The sequence below is a fragment of the Plectropomus leopardus genome, chromosome 8, assembly GCF_026936395.1.
Source record: "Plectropomus leopardus strain MGB_pleo_1.0 chromosome 8, ASM2693639v1, whole genome shotgun sequence".
In the NCBI taxonomy this organism is placed as follows: domain Eukaryota; kingdom Metazoa; phylum Chordata; class Actinopteri; order Perciformes; family Serranidae; genus Plectropomus; species Plectropomus leopardus.
In genome coordinates, this window is record NC_142183.1 from 27,585,228 (window position 1) to 27,610,419 (window position 25,192).

At 41.6% G+C, this 25,192-nt stretch overlaps 1 protein-coding gene across 13 annotated transcripts in view; it reads left to right on the plus strand.

Moving 5' to 3' along the window:
- The window catches only part of tenm2a (teneurin transmembrane protein 2a), a 260,523-nt gene extending 238,011 nt beyond the window's left edge, over positions 1–22,512 (plus strand). For all 13 annotated transcript variants that reach the window (XM_088081291.1, XM_088081292.1, XM_088081301.1 and 10 more), the window contains 19 exons: positions 275–542; positions 3,009–3,152; positions 5,141–5,390; positions 5,779–5,799; positions 5,921–6,150; positions 8,550–8,704; positions 9,015–9,116; positions 9,430–9,603; positions 11,086–11,723; positions 12,305–12,480; positions 14,125–14,360; positions 14,447–14,743; positions 14,983–15,540; positions 15,657–15,926; positions 16,047–16,457; positions 16,623–16,733; positions 17,720–17,987; positions 18,523–18,653; positions 20,132–22,512. In XM_088081291.1, coding sequence (XP_087937417.1) covers positions 275–542; positions 3,009–3,152; positions 5,141–5,390; positions 5,779–5,799; positions 5,921–6,150; positions 8,550–8,704; positions 9,015–9,116; positions 9,430–9,603; positions 11,086–11,723; positions 12,305–12,480; positions 14,125–14,360; positions 14,447–14,743; positions 14,983–15,540; positions 15,657–15,926; positions 16,047–16,457; positions 16,623–16,733; positions 17,720–17,987; positions 18,523–18,653; positions 20,132–20,869 — 5,178 coding nt within the window. In that variant the 3' untranslated portion in view covers positions 20,870–22,512. The remainder of the gene's footprint in view (positions 1–274; positions 543–3,008; positions 3,153–5,140; positions 5,391–5,778; positions 5,800–5,920; positions 6,151–8,549; positions 8,705–9,014; positions 9,117–9,429; positions 9,604–11,085; positions 11,724–12,304; positions 12,481–14,124; positions 14,361–14,446; positions 14,744–14,982; positions 15,541–15,656; positions 15,927–16,046; positions 16,458–16,622; positions 16,734–17,719; positions 17,988–18,522; positions 18,654–20,131) is intronic.
- The last annotated feature ends 2,680 nt before the right edge of the window (positions 22,513–25,192 follow it).

Below are 25,192 nucleotides of genomic sequence, written 5' to 3' on the forward strand. Positions count from 1 at the left end.
GTACCACTGACCTCTGGCAGCCGGCTAATCTCCCTTCTGGTTCCCTCGCTCTCTTGCCACTCTCCTGTTCGCCTCCTGTCTCTTGTAGCTCTCTTTCTCTTTCGCTTCCATAGCTTTTCCCCCCATTTGTTCCCTCTTTCTCTTTATTTCTTCCATTGTTTTTTTCCCTTTTTTTGTCCTTCAGCCGTCAGTGGAAGCGTGACCCCCATTACTGCCTCTCTCTCTAATCCCTCCTAATCCCTCTCTCCTGTCATCTTCTCTCTTTGTCTTCCAGGTGCTGCATGAGCAGATCGAGGTGCCTGGCTCAAGTCTGAAGCTGTGCTACCTAAGCTCCAGGACGCAGGGCTACCGCTCCTTACTCAAGGTCACCATGACCCCGGCTGTGGTGTCCATGGGCCTCCTGAAAGTCCACCTGATGGTAGCAGTGGAGGGCCACCTCTTCCAGAAGTGGTTTCACGCCTCGCCCAATCTGGCCTACACCTACATCTGGGATAAGACCGATGCATATGGGCAGAGGGTCTACGGGCTTTCTGAAGCAGTTGGTGAGTGGAAGAGAAGCTGTGTAAAGGGGGCTTTTTTCCCCAATAGAGTAGAAACTTTACCAGTGAGGCAGCATTGGTTATGACAGAGGGAGAGAGTGCTAATTAGGCAGCCTGAAGGGGAGATAATATACCAGAAACCCGGCCTCCATCCACTGCGCAGTGTAGCCACAGTTAAGTGCTTTTTTTTTTCATACATCTATTTTTCATTGAAGCCGCGTGCAGTTCAGTCAGCCAGCCGTAACTGTGGTGAAGGGTTATTAGCCATCAGGGTGAGTTAGCAGTTAGCTACTGGAGCAGCAAGCAGGAGTCCAGGGGAGCCTCAGTGCTATTACATTCTGCTGTCACAGTCGCTCACAGATGCTGTCAGCCAAGCACTGCTGTCAGGCCACAGATGCAGTGGACATCTGGGGCTTCAGCGTGGACTCAAATCATGAGGGGCATACTGTTTGGGAAATTACATTCACTCAAAGATCCAATGGTTCCCCAGAGTGACTGTAATTTGACATCTCTCAAACATTATAAAGCATATACATGGTTTACAATTAGGTTATGTTTTGCTCAGTGTGGATACAGGCGTAGGTATACCACATTATTGTTTGCCGTTAGCTGAAAAGGTGCTGGCAACAGCACTCTCACTGTGACTCAAGTGGGAGTTGATGTGTTAACACACTTTTCCTTTCAACAAGTTGGAACAAAACAACACACACATGCACGCATGCATGCCAGTGTTGCCAGATTGGAAATAGTAAACTGGTGGGTACCACAAGCTTAAAATGTTTGGATTTTAAAGAAAAATAATGTATACGTGTCATAACCAAGAGAACAAATTGTCGTAAACGTATAATTTTACAAAACACATATTTAAAAAAATAAAAGGTCACATGTACAAATCTACCCACACCGTTTTTACGGGAAGGACTGCCCACCGTACTGATGGGCCAACATTTTTAAGCCTCGTTAGTCCGAAAATTGTCGCACTAGACCAAAAACCCATTTCTCCAACAGCCCATTATCCCAAAAACAACCGGCTATTGCTCAGAAATCCTGCTTCTCCAAAAATAAACACTCCCTGCAGTTTCACAAACCAAATACCAGCATAAAATATTTTCATTGTATGTTACTTTAAACCACAGATATGATACTTTTGTATATTATTTGTAGCCAATATGTTGAAATTTTACATTTCCCGACGACACTGTGGTGAATGTACACAGGTAGGTTAAGGCACAAAGAACACTTGGTTGTGGTCAGGAAAAGTTCATGTTTTGGGGAAAAAAAACAAGTTTGGTGTCAAAAAGGGTGCTGGAAAAGCAGGGACAGCTTGGTGAAAACCATCCAGTTTTGGAGGCTGAAATGCTGCTGGAAAACTGAAAGTCAATGCAGGGAGTGTGTACTTTCTAAGAAGAAGGATGTCAGAGCAATAGTCATTTGTTTTTGGGACAGCAGGCTTTTGGTCCAATAGGACATTTTTCGGATGAATGGTTTCAAAATTTTGGTCTGTTCGAACAATGGCACGGCACCTTCTTAAAAGGCAAGATGATGCATGGAATAGGGTATAAGTCTATTACAAAATTAAATTACAAGGCCACATGACTGGAAGTCTATTCATAATCTGCATGAAAATAGTTCAGCCCATAAACTAAGCCACAGTAATTTTAAAAAATAACTAAGATTACTTAGTGGGGAGGTTCAAGTCCCAGTGCGGGTGAGTCACACTCATCATAGACTACACTAAGCATGATTGGCTGAAAAGAGGTCATACCAGACAAAAACATAAATACAAGCAACCATATTTTACTATCCTGATCATGTCGGGAAATTAAAATGAGACAGCTCTGAGTCTACTAATTACTCACTGTCAATGTCACAAAATGGTAAAATTGTCACATATATTACAGCACTTTTGGCATTTTTGACCACACATTGTAAAAATCGCAAAATGACCATACAAAAAGGATAATTATGGGAAATGTGACAATGCTAATGCACACATACATTAAAATATATACAGGTACATATGCATGAAGAGGAATCTCAAGATATCTCGCTCATCTCATTTTCCTTATTGCACATATAAGCACAAATCAGCTCATGTTAGCACATGTGAATATTTGGGGCAGCAGCAGACATTTTTACCGTAGCAACCAGTGTGGCCTGCAGGTTCAAAGGCCCACCGGGTAATCTGTCCAATTAACAAGGTTTTTAATTGATTTTGCAGCATGTGAGGGTGTTAGTTAGGTGTGAGTGCAGGTTTTGGTACAGGTGCTAACTAGCTTCTATGTGTATCACACGTTTCACAACTTAAATGAAGTCGGAGGGTTATGCTCTGAGGAAGTTTTGCATAGCTCCGTTGCTAGTTTTGTCTTATTTATGTACTTTTTTCTGTCTTTTTTTTCATCACTTCTATTTGTGTCATCGCCTCTTTTTGTCTCTTATTCTATCGCCTCTACCCTCTTCTATATGTAGTATCGGTGGGCTACGAGTATGAGTCCTGTGCCAGCCTCATTCTCTGGGAGAAGAGGACAGCCGTTCTGCAAGGCTACGAACTGGATCCCACCAATCTGGGCGGCTGGTCACTCAACAAGCACCATATACTAAACACAAGAAGCGGTGCGTACACACACATGCCCATATGTTTCCTCACAAATGAGCACATACTTTTCCACTTTCCCCCTTTTTTCCTTCTTGTTTAAATTTATCTACTCCCCCATGTATAGCAGGTTTAAAGTATCTGTATATCTCACGAAACGTGCTATTGTCTTGGGGAGGGGGTAGACTACACTGTGCTTCCTGTGGTTCACATGGAATTGCCAGGCACCTCTTTTTACCTGTTTCACAGGAAGAGCTTGTGCTGTCTCACTTAGTTTGACTCCCTCATCCACCAACACCAGCCCTACTGAGTAAACAAGTGCCCCGACCAATCAGGAGCAGCTACTAGAAAGGGAGGGGGCAGAGATGCATTTTCCACAAACTGATTTGAGATGTATGTGGTGGTGGGTGAGGGGGAGTTATTGTTGTTGCATCATCGACTGTATCATTATGTACACTTTGTGCAGTAGTGCAAAAAAAAAAATAAATAGATGGGCTGATGCAGAGACGTACAATCAATGTACTAATGGACTGGATGCAACACCAGTGAATGAATCCACGTCCACACTTCCTCGCCCTCACCTGAAATGAGCTAGCTGTACAGTAATGTTTTCGAGAGAATGATGCAAGACGACACTGTTTTACATTGGTGGTCAAAAAGACTTGTGCCAAAATAATAAAAGGTCACTATTATTGACTGCTTGTGAGCTACACTGAAGAACGCAACACACAAGTCAATACATGCCAGTAAAACAGCTTTGATTGCATCCTTGTACATTTTACTTAATGACTAAATAGACGGCGTTTTGGAGCACAAAAGCTTGATTGGGTTCAGTCAAAAATCTGAGAGGACAAGTATGTATTTGAATGGTCTTTGATGCTTTTAGGTTGTGGAGAGTCTTTTTCACAAATCAATGTTATTTTGTATGAAGGGTTTGTTTTGTAAGTGGAGAACAAAACACCATACAATGGTTCAACCACACTGTCAATAAAAAGGGCAGAAAGAGACAAAGATCCCACTGAGCTATAGTTAAAAAAGAATAGAAGAAATCACCAGGCATTGATAAAAAAAGATCTGGAAGCTTAGCATTAAAATGTGTGCAGAATTAAATAGGAACTATTTCCTGTTTCAGTGTCAAGTGCACAATAATGCCTCTAACAAGGTGGAATTAACACGCAATGTGTTGCTTTAGCAAAGCTATTCTTAAAACTTAACAACAGAAATAGAAAGCTACATGAGGGTTAGCACTGTTTGAGTTTAATCAGAGAATATCAGCTGAACGTACTGTAGACTGAAAAATCAAAGTTTAAACCTTTTCAATCTACCTACTGAGTAGTCTGCAGAGGACCCAAAGAAAAACTGTTATGTAATACCGTGGGAACATCAGCTGAATGGAAGTTTTGAAATTATTCTTCTTTGGGGGACAAAACTGTTTTAAATGTAAATGAAACATCTGGTGTCTGAATTATACTGTTTTGTCTTTGATAAAATAGCCATTATTGAAGAAAAGAAGAAAAGTATTAATAAGCGGGTGATTCCAAACTTTAAACATTGTTTATAGCATGCTAGCATTTGCTCATTAGCACTTAAGAACACAGACGTAGGCAATGTCATTAGGTTAGTATTGGATGAATATAGGTTTTCACCTGATGGTAGAAATAGACAAATAGGGATTAGAAAGTTATTGCCTAGTCATCGTGAGGGGGACATGAAGGTCCACACCAAATTTCACAAGAATCTATCCATTATTTGTTGAAATTTTTTACTCACTTACACAAATGTTAACCTCATGGAGGTGCAAATGAAAATTCAGGGAATAAGCTGCTTCCGTCTTTATCGAAGTGGTTGATCGACTGACAGACAGTCATCGCCATCTCTATGGACGCACAGCTAGGGTGGCTTAAACATAGCTGTGTATGCTCTCAGCTTCGAGTGTCACCAGAGATCGTCTAACTGAAATAATGATCCAGAATCACTCAGGTTTCTCTCCACCCTCTCTCCTGTGCAGGCATCCTACACAAGGGAAGTGGTGAGAACATCTTTGTGACCGAGCAGCCCCCAGTAATCACCAGCGTCATGGGAAACGGACGGAGGCGCAGTATCTCCTGCCCCAGCTGTAACGGCCTGGCAGACGGCAACAAGCTGCTGGCACCAGTTGCCTTGGCAATGGGCATCGATGGCAGCCTCTATGTCGGGGATCTCAACTTTGTCCGCAGGGTCTACCCATCTATGAACACAACTGGCATTTTGGAATTAAGGTAAAGGAATAATCAATTGGAAGGCAAATTGGGATTAAGGGGTGTTTTGATGTTGCAGGAAACATACTGATATGTACAAGAAGGGCTAGTTAGGTTGGAGTAGGATGGCAGGAGAAGAAGAGGGGGAAAGACTACATGTTTTTAGGTACATTAAATGTGTAGGATTGCATCCTCCCCTGAAACACTGAAGGTGAGACACTGGGGATAGCAGTGAGGTAGAATTATACACTGTACTCGATACCAATTCTCCAGGGTGTTTTTATTCATGTTTGAATTTTGCTGTTCACACCACAGCCAGCTTTGTGTTGCTCTCTGTAGGTTGCTTTCCACAGACTGTGTGAATTAACATTTGTTTTGTTGTGCTTTTGTCTCGCCTTCTCCCTTGAAGGAACAAAGATTTCAGACACAGGTAAGATCCTTGCAATGATAAATTGCATTTTTTTTCCTGCACATTCCAGCAAAAGCACTTGAAATATAAAATCAAGCCATTCAATGACATAATTATCATGTCTCTTTTCCTGTCACCTCAGTAACAATCCAACCCATAAGTACTTCCTGGCAGTGGATCCAGTAACTGGGGCTTTGTTCATCTCAGACACCAACTCCCGTCGAATTTACCGCGTTCGCTCATTAACTGGAGGCCGCCTGCTGTCTGACAACGCAGAGGTGGTGGCTGGGACAGGGGAGCAGTGCCTGCCCTTTGATGAGCGCTGTGGTGATGGTGGCAAAGCCACTGAAGCTACACTTATGAGCCCCAAAGGTGAGCCACTGGCAAAAAGTGTGGAGGATTAATTGCTAATTATGTTGATGATTGAATAATCATTTTAGTCAATTATGAAGCAAAAATGTTGGCTTTCACTGATTCCTGCTCGTAAAATGTGAGGGTTTGCTGTTGTTTTATGCCTGTGCATAAAACAACAGCAAACAGGAGGTTGTTGCTGTCAATCTGACAGCAACAACCTGTCAGTTTCATTCTCATGAACGTGATATCTCAAGAATGCATTTAAGGAATTTCCTTAACTTTGCCACAAATGATTAGGTTTTGGTGGTCAAAGGTCAAAGTCACTGCGATCTCATGTTTGTCTCATTCCTGTGAAAGCAATATCTCAAAAACACCTCCAGGGAATTTGCTCAAATTTGAAACAACCACCCACTTGGGCTCCATAAAGGACTACTTGGAATTTTGTGTTCAGAGGTCAAGGTCACTATGACCTTGCATGCAACTCATTCTCGTGAAGGTGATATCTCAAGAAGACCTTGTGGTCATTTTCTCAAATTTGACAGAAATGTCCATTTGGACTCAAGAATGAACTGATTAGGTTTTGGTGGTCAAAGGTCAAAGTCACTGTGACCTCATTTTAGCCCCATTCTAATGAAAACAACATCTCAAGAACACCTTGGGGGAATTCCTGCAAACTTGGCACATTTGTCCACTTGGACTCAATTATGAAGTGATTAGAAATTGATGATCAAAGATCACTGCGACTTCACAAAACACACTTTTTTGACATAACTCAAGAATTCATATGCTAATTACAACCAAATTTTACACAAATGTCTTTTAGGATAAAATAATACAGAATAGGTGATGTTAATCTTGGTTGTCCATTTTAAAACTGTGTATGGATCTTCTGTGCTGCCAGACTGAAGATGTGTGTCAAGCATTCATGTTTTAGAATTTGTAGTTTCTTTGCAATAACATCCATATTTGAAGCATAGTCTATTGTCATGGCTACGAATAAGTCTGGACAGACACAGATGTAAACTGCAACTTGACCGTTTGGGGAAGACAAACAACTGCGAGGCAGCATTTCTAGTCATGTATCCATCATTATAAATTGAATATCTTCTCACTTTGAACTGCTGTTTGGACTTAACGAGACAGTTAACGATATCACCTCGGCTCGGGCTGTGGAAAATTGTGACAGGCATTTTTCACTGTTTTCTGACATTTTATTGACTTCACTCATAATGAAGCTAATCGTTAGTTGCAGCCGTAGGGAGGTGCGGTAAGGCCAGTACAGCCAATAACCTATATACTTAGTCATTATCACAGAACCATGATTACAGTATTATAATTTTTTGCCTCTCAGTGAATTCTTTAGATTGTCACGCTCAAATGATGAATGAAAGTGGCTATTTAAAAAATGCCTTAATGGTTTTCAAGACACGTAGATTGATGTGCCTTAAATTTCCCTTGATCAGAATATAATTTGTTTCCTGTGACTCAACTAAAGCAGGACAGACACAGAAAGAGGTTATAAACCAGGTTAATGTTAAACTTATTAATGGAATTATTTTTGTGGATCATTGGATCTTAGAACATTGTGACACCAAACTGTCAAGGATGTCATGCTGTCACAATTCCTGCCTGTGACACGAGTGTGTGCACATGTGGGACTGCAGATGTTAGTTTATGTACAGTTTGTGTGTGTGAGTGTGTATGTGTGTGTCTGTGAGGGAAGATGGGAGAGATAGCAGAAGACAATGAGCCACTGATTCCCTCTTACCTGTCACAGGCAAAGTCAGCCAGCACACATCAGCTTGCCCTCTCTCTGCCTGTTCCTTCTCCATCTTTCTCTCCCTTTCTCTTCCCCTCTCTCATTTACTGTGTGCCCTTCCCTGTATCCTCCATCTGCTGTTGTGCGTCTAGAAGTTATTTTGGGGCATAGTTGCCTCGAACAAACACACCTGTCGGAATGCCTACTGCCTGTTAGAGCGACGAGGCTGACACAGCACCACTGGTAAACGCTAAAATAGAGAAAGGCAGGAACAAATGAAAAGTAGAAAGGTGGGGGGCGACAAAAAAAAAAAAGAAGCAGCAAGGGGAAACCGAGAAAGGAAGTAGAGTGCAACAGATCACTTGCCTTTCTAAAGAATCTGCTTGCAGTCTACAGTCGCCCTCTGGGAGGAGCATGAGCTCAGCTCTGCATCCCGATGACTCATCCCAAAACTAACACTTCTCTAACAGTTCGATGCCCCTTCCATCACTTTGTTCCCTCTCATTCGATGAAGCATTGAGCAATTCGGCTGTCAGGGCTGCTATCTGTTTTCAGCTGGTGGAAGGAGTGAAGTTTAATTGACTAAAAATGTCTATGGGTTGCCTGCGGCATTTGAGTTATGAGTCGTCACTCACAGTGTTCATCTCTGCTTTGACAGGTATCGCAGTGGATAAAAATGGGCTGATGTACTTTGTGGACGCCACCATGATCCGTAAGGTGGACCAGAACGGCATCATCTCTACTCTGCTGGGGGCTAACGATCTGACTGCCGTGCGGCCGCTGAGCTGTGACTCCAGCATGGACGTCAGCCAGGTACGGCGCTTAAGGAGGAAGTGCGGGAGAGACAAGAGATGGTGGTGTGATAGATGATGATCTAACAGCCCCGTGAGTGCTGAGCTATGACGATTGTGTGGACACGTGCCAGCCAGGAGGTCAGGGAGGGACTGATTTAGGGTGGGATTAAGGAGTCCATGGTGAAATGAATGGATCAAAAGAGCGTAAGGACTGCAGTCACTTTAAAAAAAAAATGAAGAAGAGACTTGTCTGAGCCTTGGCGTGCTTTCAAAATGCCTCCCTCGGCATAGATATTTTCTTATCTTTAACTTTTGTTTCTGCCTACTAGGTGCGCCTCGAATGGCCCACGGACTTAGCAGTGAACCCCATGGACAACTCTCTCTATGTCCTGGAAAACAATGTCATTCTACGCATCACTGAGAACCACCAGGTCTGTACCACACGGCTGGATCACAATTGCAAACCCTTAGGGTGGTTTTGACAAGATTTAGTCCCAATTAAGCTTTCTCTGGCCAATTTAGAAGTAAAAGTTCATATTCAAACATAGTTTTCTAAGTTTCGCACTGGTGGTATTACTAATTAATTAGCTCTTGGAATATTTTACTTTCTGGAATCTTACTTCATTATGGAAAGTTTTATCTGCACTGTTTCAAGAGAACAGCACTGTTAACATCTCTATAAGTCTGTGGAATTATTACCATTTACAGATCACAGATTGTAACTTTCTCTGCTGCTCTCTACAGGTGAGCATCATAGCGGGACGGCCCATGCATTGTCAAGTGCCAGGTATCGACTATAGCCTCAGTAAGCTGGCTATACATGCGGCCCTGGAGAGCGCCACAGCCATTGCCCTATCCCACACTGGCATCCTCTACATCGCAGAGACGGATGAGAAAAAGATCAACAGAGTTCGGCAGGTATGAGATGGAGAAGTGCTGCACACCAGTGGTTTCCAAACTTTCTGTAAGACATACATGTACCTCTGCACCCCAGTCATCTGAATTGTCGAACCCCTTCATCAACACTACGCGTCAGGTTCCAAAGGCGTTCATGAATGGGATATTAACACTATTCATTCGATGTCAACATCATTTTGAAATATTGTTACAGTTTTTCACACAATTAAACTGTCAATTTTTAGCTTGTTATTCAAGTTTGCTTTGAACTACTAGTGGCAGAAGCTAGACGTTTTCATCACTTTTAACTTACTAATTCAACTGCATATTCATTAGGTTTAGTTTGCTCTTTTATCCATTTAGCCATTACTTAAATGGATACTTTGCCAATTTTCAACCAGCTTTGTATCATAACAATATGGGTAGTATGTGTAAACAAACTGTGGTAAACTGGCTTCAGGGTTGTCACTCAAACTACAGATAATACCTCCTCATTTTCTTTGTCCACTGCCTAGATAGAATAAGATCAAAAGAGAGAGTTCAGATGGTAAAACTAGTCTGTGCTGATAGAATATGAAAAAAAATGTTTTTGCTAAACACATTTTAGCACTCAACTGTAATTTGACATGGTTTCTTACCAGCCAGCTGCCATTTTGTTTGTGGACGAGCTGTTCAGAACTGCCTTGCATAACGTCACCAACCAGTGCATGCATTTATTGATCTGGTCCGGTGCAGTGCATTCTGGTAGTTGCACGTTTGCTACCCTTTGAGCAAATGCACAGCCCTTTTCTCTGGTCATGTAGCACCAATTTGTGCATCCTTGCATGTTTATACTGCATAGACTACCCAGTTCTACAAGAGGTCCATCTTTCAAGCAGTGAAGTGTATATTCATTGTTTTTAACTACTTTTCATCTACTTTTTAACTATTTACAAATTAGCTTTAGCTAAGTGTTTAGTCTTCTCTGCTGCTTTGCTAACTATTTTTTTACACACTTCCAATTACAACACATTGTGTTCAAGTTACAGCTGACTCAATATATGGATTTATAGTACTTCTTTTTTTTTTTTTTTTAATTTTCTTGTCAAATTGTTATTTAAAGTTTGTCAAATATTTTCATTCCAGTATTGTGCCCTTGGTTACTGCAGAGGTACTTCTCAGGGTGCAAGTGCTCGTGGTTGGGAATCACTGCTGCTGGTTGTTTTAGAATGAATTTGTTAGTCTAAACTTATTTTTGTTGGCCAGCAAAACTGACAGCACAGCTGGTCAGGCTGTGTGGGTGCTTTTGAAGATATTCTGAGATTGTTTCAGATCTCCAGACACTACATTCAGTTCAGGCACTTCAATGTTTTTTTTTTTTCTTGGTTTTGTTTTTTTTTCCCATTCCTCTGTTTTGATAACTGGTGATATATTTTCTTTCATTGAGTGGTGAGGACTTTCTTTTTTCCAAATCTCATCATTACCGGCTCTCTTCTTCCATTTTCTGTCTGTGCATTTTCTTAGGTGAGCACTAATGGAGAAATCTCTCTCCTGGCTGGTGCCGCCTCCGACTGCGACTGCAAGAATGATGTCAACTGCAACTGCTTCTACGGCGATGACGGCTACGCCCCTGACGCCGGCTTGAACTCCCCTACTTCCTTGGCTGTGTCCCCTGATGGGACACTCTTCATTGCTGACCTCAACAACATACGCATCAGAGCCGTGAGAGCCAACCGGCCCGGCCCCGCCGTCTCTAGTGTCGGGTATGGAGGATCTGCGCAATACGAGGTTGCATCACCAAGGGAACAGGAGCTGTATGTCTTCAACGGGGAGGGGCTTCACATCCAGACAATTAGCCTGGTGACTGGGGAGCCACTTTTCAACTTCACCTATGGTCCTGACGGGGAGCTGGCCATGCTGGTGGATAACTGCAACAACACAGTGAAGGTGAGAAGGGACGGCCAGGGCCAAGGAGGAGGAGCTGGCCTGCTCAGACTGGTGCTACTGCCTGAGAATCAAGTGGTGACTCTGGGATTAGACCCCACGGGAGGACTGCGCAGTGTGTCAGCCATGGGCCAGGAGGTGGCTTTGATGGGCTACAGTGGCAACACAGGCCTCCTGGCTACCAAAGCTGATGAGACTGGATGGACCACATTTTATCAGTGAGTGTTTGTGATAGTGAATGTGTGTTTGCATATTTCCACCCCTTCTATATGTCTGAAATACAAAATGAGTTTCAGAGGTTTTATGTTTATCATGTTATATTGCATTCCCAATGATTCATCTGACACCTCTCATAATGTACTGCTGCCCCCAAGTGTTAGCTTTTATAACTACAGCCACGTTCCTTGAAGATGACTTGTGATCTTTCTCTCCGGCAGTGTGTGTGAGGGAGTGTGTGTATGTACTTGTGCTCGCTACATAATTCGGAACAAAATGTGTTTTTACCCAATAGAATGAGGACAATTTTGGAAAGTGAGGACATTTTTGCTGCTCCTCATTTCTTCAAAGACCTCTTTGAGAGTAAAGACTAGTTTTTGGGGTTCAGGTTACAACTAGGGTTAGGGTTAGGGTTAGGGTTGGGTTTGGCATTTAGGTGTGAAAGTTAAGGTTAGGGTAAGGAGCCAGGGATTACATTATATCAATAATGGTCCTCACAAAGATTGAAGTACAAGAATGGATGTGTATTTGACTGTGCAAAACATATATGTAGTCACTCTTACCACAATCTCTAATCTGCCAGGTATGACAGCGAGGGTCGCCTGACCAACGTCACATACCCCACAGGCATGGTGACAAGCCTCCACCGCGAGATCGAGCGCTCCATCAACATCGACATTGAGAGCTCCAGCCGAGACGACGATGTCACCGTCATCACCAATCTGTCCTCGGTCGAAGCATCTTACACTGTGGTGCAAGGTAGAGACACACTTATACGGCAGAAAATGAGCTGGTCATGAATTTTTAAATACTTGCAGAGGATGTTGCACGAAGGTGGACAAATGCTGGGCTCAAGTCATCAGCACAAGGCAATATAAATCAAAATGCAATATAAATTATTTATTGTTAATACATTATTGAGTAGTATATATAATTAAAGTGATTTTTTTTATATGTTATTGATGCTTTGGCAAGACTCTAACACTACTTAATCTTCGTGTTCAAAAACACAGCCGCCCTCTGTGATGGCGGATATGCGCCGGCCTGCCGACTCTAATTGAAAGTCTTGTAATTTTCACTCAGTTATGTGCATGCTCCAGGAGATTATTTCCCTTCCCTACCCACATCCAGCCTTTCTTTCACTCCCTCTCATAGAGTAAAATTACCAATATATAGTTGTTAATCCCAGCTGGGATCATCCTGCTTTTGAATATCATCACAGCAAAATTCATTAACTCATGCAGAGTGAATCCTCCTTATCCCTCAAGCTTTCTCCTCACACACATACACACAGACGCACCGACATACAAATACAGCTCTCAACCATTTCCCCATGATCCCTGAGCTTATTTGGTCTGTTTAGAGAGGAAGGAGAAGAAGGAGAATATTTTTTCTCCCTTCCCTTGACCTGTGGCATGACAGAAGTATGAATGCAGACCGTATGTTTTAGAAGCCTGAAGGCCTCGGAGAGAATAAGTTGTAGATGTATTCAGTGATCCACCTGCGTTGCAGGAGGAAAGGGGGCTGTAAGAGCTGTAAGTCATTTAAGGTTTCCACCGCACTGTGTGGGTTTCAGCTCGGCTCTCTGCTGACATACTCACTTAACCATCTCCCTCTCTTTCCGCTCTTTCTCGCTCTCTTCATTAACTCCTGCACAGTGAATTCTCGTTGGCCCTCAAGCTCTCATTTCTCTCTCTCTCTCCCTCTCTCTCCCTCTCCTTCCCTTTCCCTCGCTTCTGTTTTATTACGAGGTCGTTCAGACAGAGAGAGCAGAGAAGATTTATCTAAAGGCTGTTGCTGCCAAGTCAATGGAAAAAGCTTCACTTGTCTGTTTGAGGCATTGTTAAAATGTGCCTGGAGCTTTATTACAAATTGGCCTTATGGATTACTGTCATTTATGGCAGGGCTTCAAAGGGAGACACCATCTGATCCCCTAACCTTTTGTAAATGAAATAAAAAAAAAAGAAAAGCTCCCTCCCTCTGCATCTGCCAGATATGTCTGAGCCGAAAACAATTTTATCTTACTTTCAATCACATCATTGTGATCAGGACGCCTGTTTTCAGACATCTGAGGGAAAATTTTTGCCTCAGCATTAGGCACGGGCTTATCTGTTTCCGTTCTTGTGTTTGAGAGTGAGTCATTAAACTGTAGAGATAGGGAGATTGTAGAGAGAGTCAGTTTAGCATGACTATTCGCATTCAGAATATTTTTAGAGTTTGTATGAAGGTCCTTAAATATTTTATGGACATGATCTGGTTCTTAATGACATGAGCATACCGGCTTTATATTGAACATTTCCTTTTCTTCCTTGTATAAATAGTTTTTTACAAGATGGATGTTCTGTCAGATGCTGGTAGGCAAAGGCGAAAGGTCACCTGGTATCTGTGTGTCTCCCCCTACAGACCAGGTGAGGAACAGCTACCAGCTGTGCAACAACGGGACCCTGAGAGTGATGTACGCCAATGGTATGGGTATCAGCTTTCACACAGAGCCCCACATCCTGGCCGGCTCTGTCAGCCCTACGATTGGTCGTAGGAACATCACCCTGCCCACTGACAACGGCCTCAACTCCATTGAATGGCGTCTGCGCAAGGAGCAGACCAAGGGCAAGATCACCGTGTTCGGAAGAAAGCTTAGAGTGAGTGTTCTTAGAATTATTTAATGAAGGCCTTCTTTAAAAAAAATAATAGCATTTCCTCAAATTAACCTTTCCTTTTTCTTCAGGCTCATGGTCGCAATCTTCTCTCCATCGACTTTGACCGCAACACACGCACAGAGAAGATTTACGATGACCACCGCAAGTTCACGCTGCGCATCATGTACGATGCTCAGGGCCGACCAGCTATGTGGTTGCCAAGCAGCAGCCTGGCAGTAGTAAACGTGTCATATTCTACCACCGGGCAGCTTGTTGGACTGCAGAGGGGGAGCATGAGTGAGAGAACCGAATTTGACCCCCAGGGACGGATCCTGTCTCGCTCTTTCGTGGATGGGAAGGTGTGGAGCTACAGCTACCTCGACAAAGTAAGCACATTTTTCTTTAATATTGTCATCTAGGTATCAAATTTTGGCAAGGGAAGGCAAGAACAAAAAGCAATTTGGATTGCAGAATTGAGTGAAGTAATACATCATTTTCATGGTTATGAAGATTCAAATTTGTCAGCTGAGAGCAAATTACTGCTGGTGCTATTTCACAGGAGGCAAGTCATCCATTGATAATGCTATTATATTAATCCGGATTTCGCCTTCTTCTCTGCTTTCAGTCCATGGTGCTGCTGCTGCAAAGCCAGAGACAGTACGTCTTTGAGTTTGACGCCTCAGGTCGGGTCACAGCTGTCACCATGCCCAGTGTGGCCCGCCACACCATGTTCACACACGTGTCAGTTGGCTACATTCGCAACACCTACAACCCCCCTGAGAGCAATGCCTCCATCATCCACGACTTCAACGAGGATGGCAGACCTCAGGCCACCCATTACCTGGGCACCGGCCGCCGTGTCCTCTACAAGTATGGCAAGCTGGCAAAGCTGTCAGAGATCGTGTATGACAGCACCGCTGTCACTTTCGGCTATGATGAGACAGCTGGTGTGCTAAAAATGGTCAACCTGCAGAGCGGGGGCTTCTCTTGCACCATCCGCTATCGCAAAATGGGCCCACTCATCGACAAGCAGATCTACCGCTTTAGTGAGGAGGGGATGGTCAACGCAAGGTTTGACTACACCTACCATGATAACAGCTTCCGTATTGCCAGCATGAAGCCAGTCATCAGTGAGACTCCACTGCCTGTTGACCTCTACCGATATGACGAGATCTCTGGAAAGGTGCAGAAATTTTGTTCCTGTCTCTTACAAGAGAATTTGACTTTACAAACTTTGTCTGTGTGCACCGTCTTTGGCTGCCAGAGGAATCACCTTTTCTCTAAACTTTCTCCCTACAGGTGGAGCACTTTGGAAAATTTGGGGTCATTTACTATGACATTAATCAGATCATCACCACTGCTGTTATGACGCTGAGCAAGCATTTCGACACCCACGGTCGTATCAAGGAGGTCCAGTACGAGATATTCCGTTCGCTCATGTACTGGATGACGGTGCAGTATGACAGCATGGGACGGGTGGTGAAGAGAGAGCTGAAAATTGGGCCCTACGCCAACACCACTCAGTACCGCTATGATTATGATGGAGACGGACAGCTCAGCGGCGTCAAGGTGAATATTTTGTATGGCAAGAGTTTGTGTAATGTGTTTTTCTGTTGTGGGAGCATAGTTGTTCTTCCAACATGTGAAAACTGACAAAATCACATTCACAAACTCGCTTGTTTTATCCAGGTGAATGACTGGTCCACCTGGCGCTACAGCTACGACCTGAACGGTAACCTTCATCTGCTGAATCCCGGGAACAGTGCCCGCATCTTGCCGCTGCGCTATGACCTCAGAGACCGGATCACTCGCCTGGGAGATGTCCAGTACCGCCTGGATGAGGATGGCTACCTCAGCCAGCGTGGTTCTGATGTTTTTGACTATAACTCCAAAGGTCAGCTTCTGAGGGCCTATAATCGAGGCCCCGGCGGCTGGAGTGTCGTGTATCACTATGACGGACTGGGCCGCAGGGTGTCCACGAGAAACAGCCTTGGACAGCACCTTCAGTTCTTCTACGCTGACCTCAACCACCCAACTAGGGTCACACACATCTTCAACCACTCAAGCTCTGACATATCATCTCTCTACTATGACCTGCAGGTATGGGTGTGCATAGATGTGCTGCCTCTACCAATATCCTTTCCTTTCATTGAATAATACTTAAGGGAAAACCTGAATAGTCATAAATATTGTTTTTAAAGCAATACAACATTTTCCAAAAACCCTAATATAGCTGTACTGCATATCTGACTGTCTCGTGATCAGGGCCATTTGTTCGCAATGGAGGTTAGCAGTGGAGAGGAATACTACATAGCGTCTGACAACACTGGCACACCGTTGGCTGTCTTCAGCAGCAATGGACAAATGATCAAACAGGTAAGACACAACTTGTTAACCCCACTTTTTTTGCAATCAATTATTGCTACCTTTCTTAAATAAACTAGAAAAGTGCACTCAGTAGAGAGCAGATCTCCGCTAGGTGGGCAAACAACAGAGCCGCAACACAACAGTTTACGGGTTTCACTTTGTCTGATGGCAAAACAAAGATGTATAACAATAAACACATTGAAATAGACCAAAAATAAACTGTTTATCTACTTAGCCTACTTACATACTTACTGTATCCAAAATCATATATACAATATAAAAATGTAGTCTGCAGCAGGATTATGGAGAGCTGCGGCTGTCGGAATTGTCCCTTCCAGCTCCCTTACAGTCAAAGTGGTGGCTAAAATAACAAAAACAGGGATTAATTCATCTCAAAATGATTAATATGTAAGTATATAATATGCTTATATACTTTAGTGGATCAAAACAAGTGTTGGGGAGTAACTAGTTACATGTAACTATTTATAGTAATTAAATTACAAAATAAACGTAATTGTAATCAGTCACAGTTATTGAGAAAAATATGTAATTAAATAACAGTTATTAATCAAAATTTTGGTGATTACAAAGAGGTTACACATTAAAAATCTTCTCAGTAAAAAGTGTATATGTTGAATAAATATTCATGCAGTTACTTTGCATCATTTTGCCATGTAGGAAAGCTTTTATTTTGGCATAATTTGGACAAAGTTTTCCGGCAATTGTAAATCACAGCAACCACGAGAGGTCCTTGAGCATACAGTTTTAAATGTGCACTCAAAATATTGGGCTAATTGGTCCAGTAATATTCAAGATAAGCTGTGAACAGACGGATACACACACTTACGCACACACACACACACAACCAAACGCATGGTCCCCTCCAGGCTTACGCCTGGTGGAGATAATTAGGGAGAAAAAACAACAAGAAATCTGCATAAGGAAAAGGCTTCTGACACCATCAAAAGCAAACTAACTCTGCCTGTGTCCCCCAGGTGCAGTACACAGCCTACGGAGAAGTGTATCTGGACTCTAACCCAGAGTTCCAGCTGGTGGTGGGTTTCCACGGTGGTCTCTATGACCCCTTGACTAAGCTGGTCCACTTCACCCAGCGGGACTACGACGTCTTGGCCGGGCGCTGGACCTCGCCCGACTACAGCATCTGGCCCAAGATTGGGAAAGATCCCTCGCCGTTTAATTTATACATGTTCAAGAACAACAACCCCCTCAGTGACATGCTGGATGTCAAAAATTATGTCACAGGTAAAGGATTAATAAGTATTAATGTGGTGCACATGTTGACTTCTGTTGTGTGAAAATTTCTACATAATTAAGCTTTTTTAATTTTATTTGTTTTTTATTCAAAGCTTCTTCTTTCCCCTTGACATTTAAACATTTCGCTACACCAAACTGAATGTTTCACACAACAATTTACAAAATAAACATACGTTTTTCTCATGAATGCGATGTTGATGCAGCAAAACAGTCAAATAATGGGCGCACAGCAGAAAAGGTAACATGAGTTCAATACCCACAACAAGCTCAACTTAGCCTGTTGTGTCCTGACAGTGTCGTAGATGTCTCTAGTCTGCGGAAGAAACAGATTATTATGGAAAACATTGTTTATGCAGGTAACAATGTACTGCAGATGGCAGAGTGGCTGATAGCTTTGCATTACACCTGATGAGTCACACAAACACACTTTCAGGTTTTTATGCAAAAAAAAAAAAAAAGATGAATTTGCTACCGTGTTTAACTTTGTCATTCGGCTAATTAATTTCCCTTATGTCTGCTGTAGATGTGAAGAGCTGGCTGGTGATGTTTGGCTTCCAGCTCAGTAACATAATCCCAGGGTTCCCTCGACACACACTCTACTTTGTGGAGCCGCCGTACGAGCTGCAGGCCACCCAGCACTGTGAGAATGGACAGGTATGGACCGCCGTGCTGAAAATATCACAATATTCACAGCAGAAACAAAGCCAAAATTAACCCCATCATAATGATTCAGCTTGTCATGTTACACTTTATTACATAGATTATTACAGCTACCAGTCATCCTCCACAGCGCTATTTACACGTAAAAGAAAATCATATATAGCAATATTTTTAACCTAATACTTTGATATTGATTAGGGTTGACTGTTGCTTCTTTTACAAAATAGTTACACAATAAGATTTTTGATAAATAATCATTAGTTATGAGGATGTAATGACTGAGTAAAGTCCAGAAAATTACACCACTTTACCATAATGCAGCTTTTAAAAGAACACGGTGTAAGATTTAAGTGGATTTAGTGGCATCTAGTGGTAAGAATTGTAGAATGCAATCAGCTGAAACTTCTACCAGTTAGAATTCTTTCAGTGTTCATTGTTCAAAGGTTTTTACTGGGAGCAGTATTACATGCAGAGATAAAACAAACAGACCAAGTGATTCAAAGCAGTAAATATATTTAAGAAAGCAGTTTCACATTAAATAGTTAGTGTTTCTCTCATGCTGTTCAGCATATTAGAGATGGGCAGCTAGCCAGCCTCTGTGCTCACTTTTTTTGGTCTGGTGACTAAAGATCCAGGCGCTCAGGAAGTTTTTACTGGGAGCTGAATTATGTGCAAAGGTTGAGAGGTTCCTCTCTAAAAAAAAAACAGACCCAGCAGTTTAAACCACTGAAAACACTGACAAAAAAAATCTGTGTTTTTCCAACTACAGTGGCCAAACCAAAAGTGCAAATGGCCATTCCTAGAGCCAATATTTGGTTTGTCTGTTCTGGGTTACTGTAGCAACAGAGTGATCTCCATGGATGAGAACCTGCTCTATATGTAGATATACATGGCGCATTCTCAGGTAACAAGAAAAAGACACCTATTATCAGGTGATTTTATGTATACATATATGTATATATATGTATGTATGTATGTGTGTGTGTGTGTGTGTGTGTGTGTGTATATATATATATATATATACATATATATAATGGACTAAGAAAACATACTTATTATATTGTATTCCATTTCTACCAATATATCCCTCTAAATCATTTAAAGTCTAGTAGTCTCATATCACTCTATCAATATTATATCAAAGTGTTGCCCAGTTCTAATTAATGCATTTTTAAACAAAGTGACCAGATCAAAAGGAAGACAACAGGAGCACTTCTGGTGTCCCTGAAACCACCGGTGGTCAGGGAAGGGAATACTACTCATCTCTTTGTCTCATTGTGTCACTGCACCCTGAAGAAGGCGCAAGCCGATACGTGTTGGTGTATTTTTAATGTTTGTAGCCCTATGAATTAAAGGCCTTTTATGCTTTACAAATCATCTTGAGTGCCTAGGACTTTTACACCACTGTTTTTTGGTGATAAGGTCCTGCCTTTTTTAAAGTGACAAGAGCTTTCCTCTATTTCCTGGTGTAGCTCATCACTGGTGTGCAGCAGGCAGCAGAGCGTCACAACCAGGCCTTCATGGCCCTGGAGGGTCGTCTCCTCAACAAGGAACGCCGAAGACGCAAGGACAAGCCCGGCCACTGGTTCGGTACCAGCACCCCCATAATAGGCCGAGGAGTAATGCTGGCTCTGAAAGAAGGCCGAGTGGTGGCTGGTGTGTCAGCTTTGGCCAGTGACGACAGCCGCAAAGTGGCTCTGGTGCTAAACGGTGCCCAGTACCTTGAAGGCACCCACTACACCCAGGATGGGAAGGACTGTCACTACTTTGTGAAAGTTGGCTCTGCTGACAGTGACCTGCTAGCCCTGGGGCTCACGAACGGGCGCAAGTCACTGGAGAGCGGTATCAATGTGACGGTGAGTGGCCGCTCGAGGAGAGGAGTGACTGTGGAGTTTGCAGTTCCGTCGTTAGTACTGAGCGTTCGGTACGGGCTCGCTGTGGACGTGGTGGATGAAGAGAAGGTAAGACTGTTGGAGCTGGCCAGGCAGAGAGCCTTGGCTGGGGCCTGGGCCAAGGAGCAGCAGAGGGCCAGGGACGGGAAGGGAGGCAGTCGCCTTTGGACGGAGGGGGAGAGACAGCAGCTCCTAACGACAGGCAGAGTACAAGGCTACGATGGCTACTATGTACTGCCTGTGGAGCAGTATCCTGAACTGGCTGACAGCAGCAACAACATCCAGTTCCTCAGACAGAACGAGATGGGCAAGAGGTAACAGCCCACCTGATCTCCCCCCGCTGTCACTTCTCTAGATCCTGCTCCTTTTTCCTACCCAGCCTCCTCAACCCTACTCCTCTGAAAACCCATGGAGAATTAACCAACAAACGGGGTTACTCACGGAACGCTGCAGGGACTTTTGAAAAGAATGACTTATCAGAAAACATATTATTGTTAATTTTACTGCCACAGGCAAAAAATTTAGTCCGTTCTTTTTTTTTTGAAAAAACTTTGAACAACTGAAAAAGCACTGAAGAACTTTGAGAACTGTTGCTTAATGAATAAGAAGATTCCCCTTTTTAAAAAAGATAGTGATATTTTCGCCCATATTTTTTGGGTCACACTGAGAGCGGCCATGACAGCTACTGAACACACGGTTGAGTTGTACTGTGCTGGCCTCTGTGGTGCTTCTGTCTCTAATAGACACTGACGGCACAGGGACCAAAGTGGAGACAAAGCCACTCCAGAGTGCAGGCATTACAACCACACACATCAAACGGAGGACATCATAAACAACGACAGACAAGACAATGTTAAAGGTCGTCCAATACTATGAGTCGTCTCCCTGTCTCAGGCCTCTCATCGTCCACCACGGACCAGTCCTCTGCTGCTGAGGCGGCGCACATCCAACAGAGCAACACACAAGCTAACGGCATCCTTGAACAAATCTGAGCTGTTAATGGACTGGAGGATAAACTTTTTAAAAAAAACAAAGTAAAAAAAGTGATGGCTATATTTGTGGACAGTGGTATCACACAGCATTGTTTATTTTAAAATGGGGTGAAGAATCATATTACTACATATGTGTCCGACTACACTAAATTTCAGGATGTTGCGTATATTGTAGATGCCGTAGTTTTGTACGTTTCAGTCGCGGTAGAATTGTGAGACTTTCACCAAGGCACTTCTGTACAGAACGATCAAACACACCACTCACAGAGTCCGGAAAACATGCTAAGTTAGTTATTTATTTTATTCTTTTTTAATTTATTTATTCTTAGTACTATATGACAATCATGAATGAGTCACCAGTTCTATTCCAAATGAACATTAATGGATGAGTTTATTTTCTTTTGTAAAATATGTAAGAATTTTGTTTTTGTATTAATTTCAGTTTGCTGCCAGGGCAAATAATAGTCACTCTCAAAAAGAATAATTTATGTAATAAAGTGTTTAAAAAAAAAAACGGTTTATACTTTAAATAAAGTCTTTAAAACTGTGAAATCTGTTTTTTCGAACTATATTTCGATGTACAGTGTATAGACCTACCTTTATGCAGCACAGTAGAATATTGTCCAGAATATCAAGTTTTATATTTCTAAGAGGAAGTGGCTTGTAATGTGCAAAATCTTTAGCTGGTCTTACTACTCTAGAGTTTTGTGGCACTCTAATATTCCATATCTACAATATCAACCCCCCCGAGTTTGTTGTTTTGACTGTTTTTTGTTCGGAAGCAGAGATATTTCTGTCCTAGATCCCAACAGCAGTAGCAGTAATGGATCCCTCTCACTGTGAAGAGACTCGTGCTGGATGTCATAATGTACCAAATCAGTATTATCAAAGGATGATTCTTATACATTCACTGAAACGAGACTCTTCTGAGAACCTTATCAATAAAACATAATTGTTTACTTCAACTGAGCGACGTGTAGTTCACTTTCATCTCATCTTTTTTGTGTGTGTTTGAAGATGATTGATGTTCTTTTCACAGCAGCAACTTGAATGGCATGCATTAACATTGGTTGCATTTCAAAGCAATCTTTGGAGTGTTGTTTGTATACTGGAAAAAAAAGGCTCCATTGATTGAAACATGCAGTTTTTCTTCCTTATTAGTCCAGCAGCCTCAGATGCTTCAGATATTTTTATTTAAAAGGAATATTCATATAATTGACACTGATGTCTTAATGGCACCCACAAGCAACTACTGCACTACCTCTACTCAAGCATGTTGCTTACATTTCTTAACACATATTTTTGACAGAAACCGGTCATTGATTCTGATGTGCTTTTAAGCAACCATTACAACTCTGTCTGTTAACTTTAAGTGCTTACAGATAAATGGGATTATTTTTACTTCATTCTATTCGGTTTTAGATGCCTGATGAGGGGGTGGGGGTGTTAGAGTGTCTATAATCAATATTTGTGTAGCACTAAATTAAATGACTACAGTGCTTTCAGTCCCATTCACATTTTACAGTTTTGTTCTGATGCAGCCAAATGCTAAAATACAATACCATACCTTTGTATCCACATTTTTTGCCATCAATTCTATGACTTTGTCAAAGTTTTTCAACATGCTATACTATTACATTTTTTACAATGAAATATACTAAGAATTTTTTTGGGTTGTTGCAACACACTATATTATGACTTTTTTGACATGCTATAACATGATTTTTTTGGATACATTCTACTATTTTTAGTTTTTTGTCGTAAACTATACTTTTTTATTTTGTTTTCTGGATGTTAAACTATGACCTTTTTTACATAAGTTGTTTTTTTTGACATATCATTTTGAACGTATTATACTATGCCAGATTGTGCGTTTTTGGATGACATACTGTACTGTAGTATGACTTTTTTGTGCAATTTTGAATGACATACTATAGTATGAGTTTTTTCTGTGATTTTTAAACACATATTTTAGTAATAGTTTTTTCTACCACATGCTATAAACTTTTTGTGTGATTTTTAACGACATACTACAGTATGACTTTTTTTGTGCAATTTTGAACAACATACTTTAGTATGACAATTTTGCGCGATTTTGAACGATATGCTATAGTAAGACTTTTTTACGTGATTTTCAACGACATGCTATAGTATGAATTTTTTTACGCGATTTTGAACGACATGATATTTTATGATGTTTTGGGCCTTTTTTTCCAACATGCTATATGATGACGTGTCTCTACAAGCTATAATATGTCATTTTCAGCCATTTATTCAACATGTGAAAAATTGACATTTTTTGACATACTATACTATGTCGTTTTCAGCCATTTTTTGGACATGCTATATTGTGCCATTTTTAGCATTTTTTTCGACATGCTATACCATGACGTGTCTCTACAAGCTATAGTATGTCCTTTTCAGCAATTTTTTCAACGTGCTATTTTATGACGTTGTGGGCCTTATTTGGCATTGTTTGGCCCGTTTTCACCATTCTATACTATGACACCTCTCTAGGACATATAATAAGTGGTTTTCAGCCATTGTTTGGGCATATCAAAATTTGAGATTTTTTGCCACACTATACAATGTGGTTTTTGGCCATTTTTTCTACATGCTATATAATGACTTTTTGGACTTTTTTGGTTCTTTTGTCAATATGCTATACTATGCTGCGTCTCTACGAGCTATAATAAGCAGTTTTCAGCCATTTTTCAGACACATCAGATTTTGACATTTTTCGCCATACTATTCCATGAATTTTTCAGCAATTTTTTCAACATGATTTTCAGCTGGTTTTGTTTTTTTTGGATATGTCAAAATTTGAGATATTTGGGCATATTATACTTTGGCCTTAAATGCTCAAAATATTATATATACATAATGTGCATCAACATGCCGTTCTACATATATATTGTGGACCGTTTTTCAACAAGTTATACTATAAACTGGCTCAAAATGCTGTTATATAACTTTTGTCAGCAACTGGAGCAATCACTTTTTTTTCCCCTGGGCTGTAGTATGGCTTTTTTTTCCATACTACACTTTGGCCTAAAACACTCAAAATATTGACTTTTTAGAACATTTTGTCAACGGGCTATACTATAAACAACCTCAATGAGCTGTTCTATGACTTTTTTCAGCATTTGGAGCAATCACTATTTTGACCATTTTTCCCTGGGCTATAATATTGCTTTTTTCGCCATACTATATTTTTGCCTGAACAATCAAAATATTGACTTTTTGACAGGCTTTTCAGCAGGCTATGCTATAAACAGCTTCAGTATGCTGTTCTATGGCTTTTTTCACCATTTGGAGCGATCACTTTTTTGACCATTTTTCCCTGGGCTATAGTATGGCTTTTTTCGCCATACTATATTTTTGCCTAGTACGCTCAAAATATTGACTTTTTTGACAGATTTTTCTACAGGATATACTATAAACAGCCTCAACAAGCTGTTCTATGGCTTTTTTATACATTTGAAGTGATCACTATTTTGACCATTTTTCCCTGGGCTATAGTATGGCTTTTTTCGCCATACTTTACTTTGGCCAAAAACGCTCAAATTATTGACTTTTTTGACAGGTTTTTCTACAGGATATACTATGAACAGCTTCAGTATGCTGTTCTATGGCTTTTTTCACCATT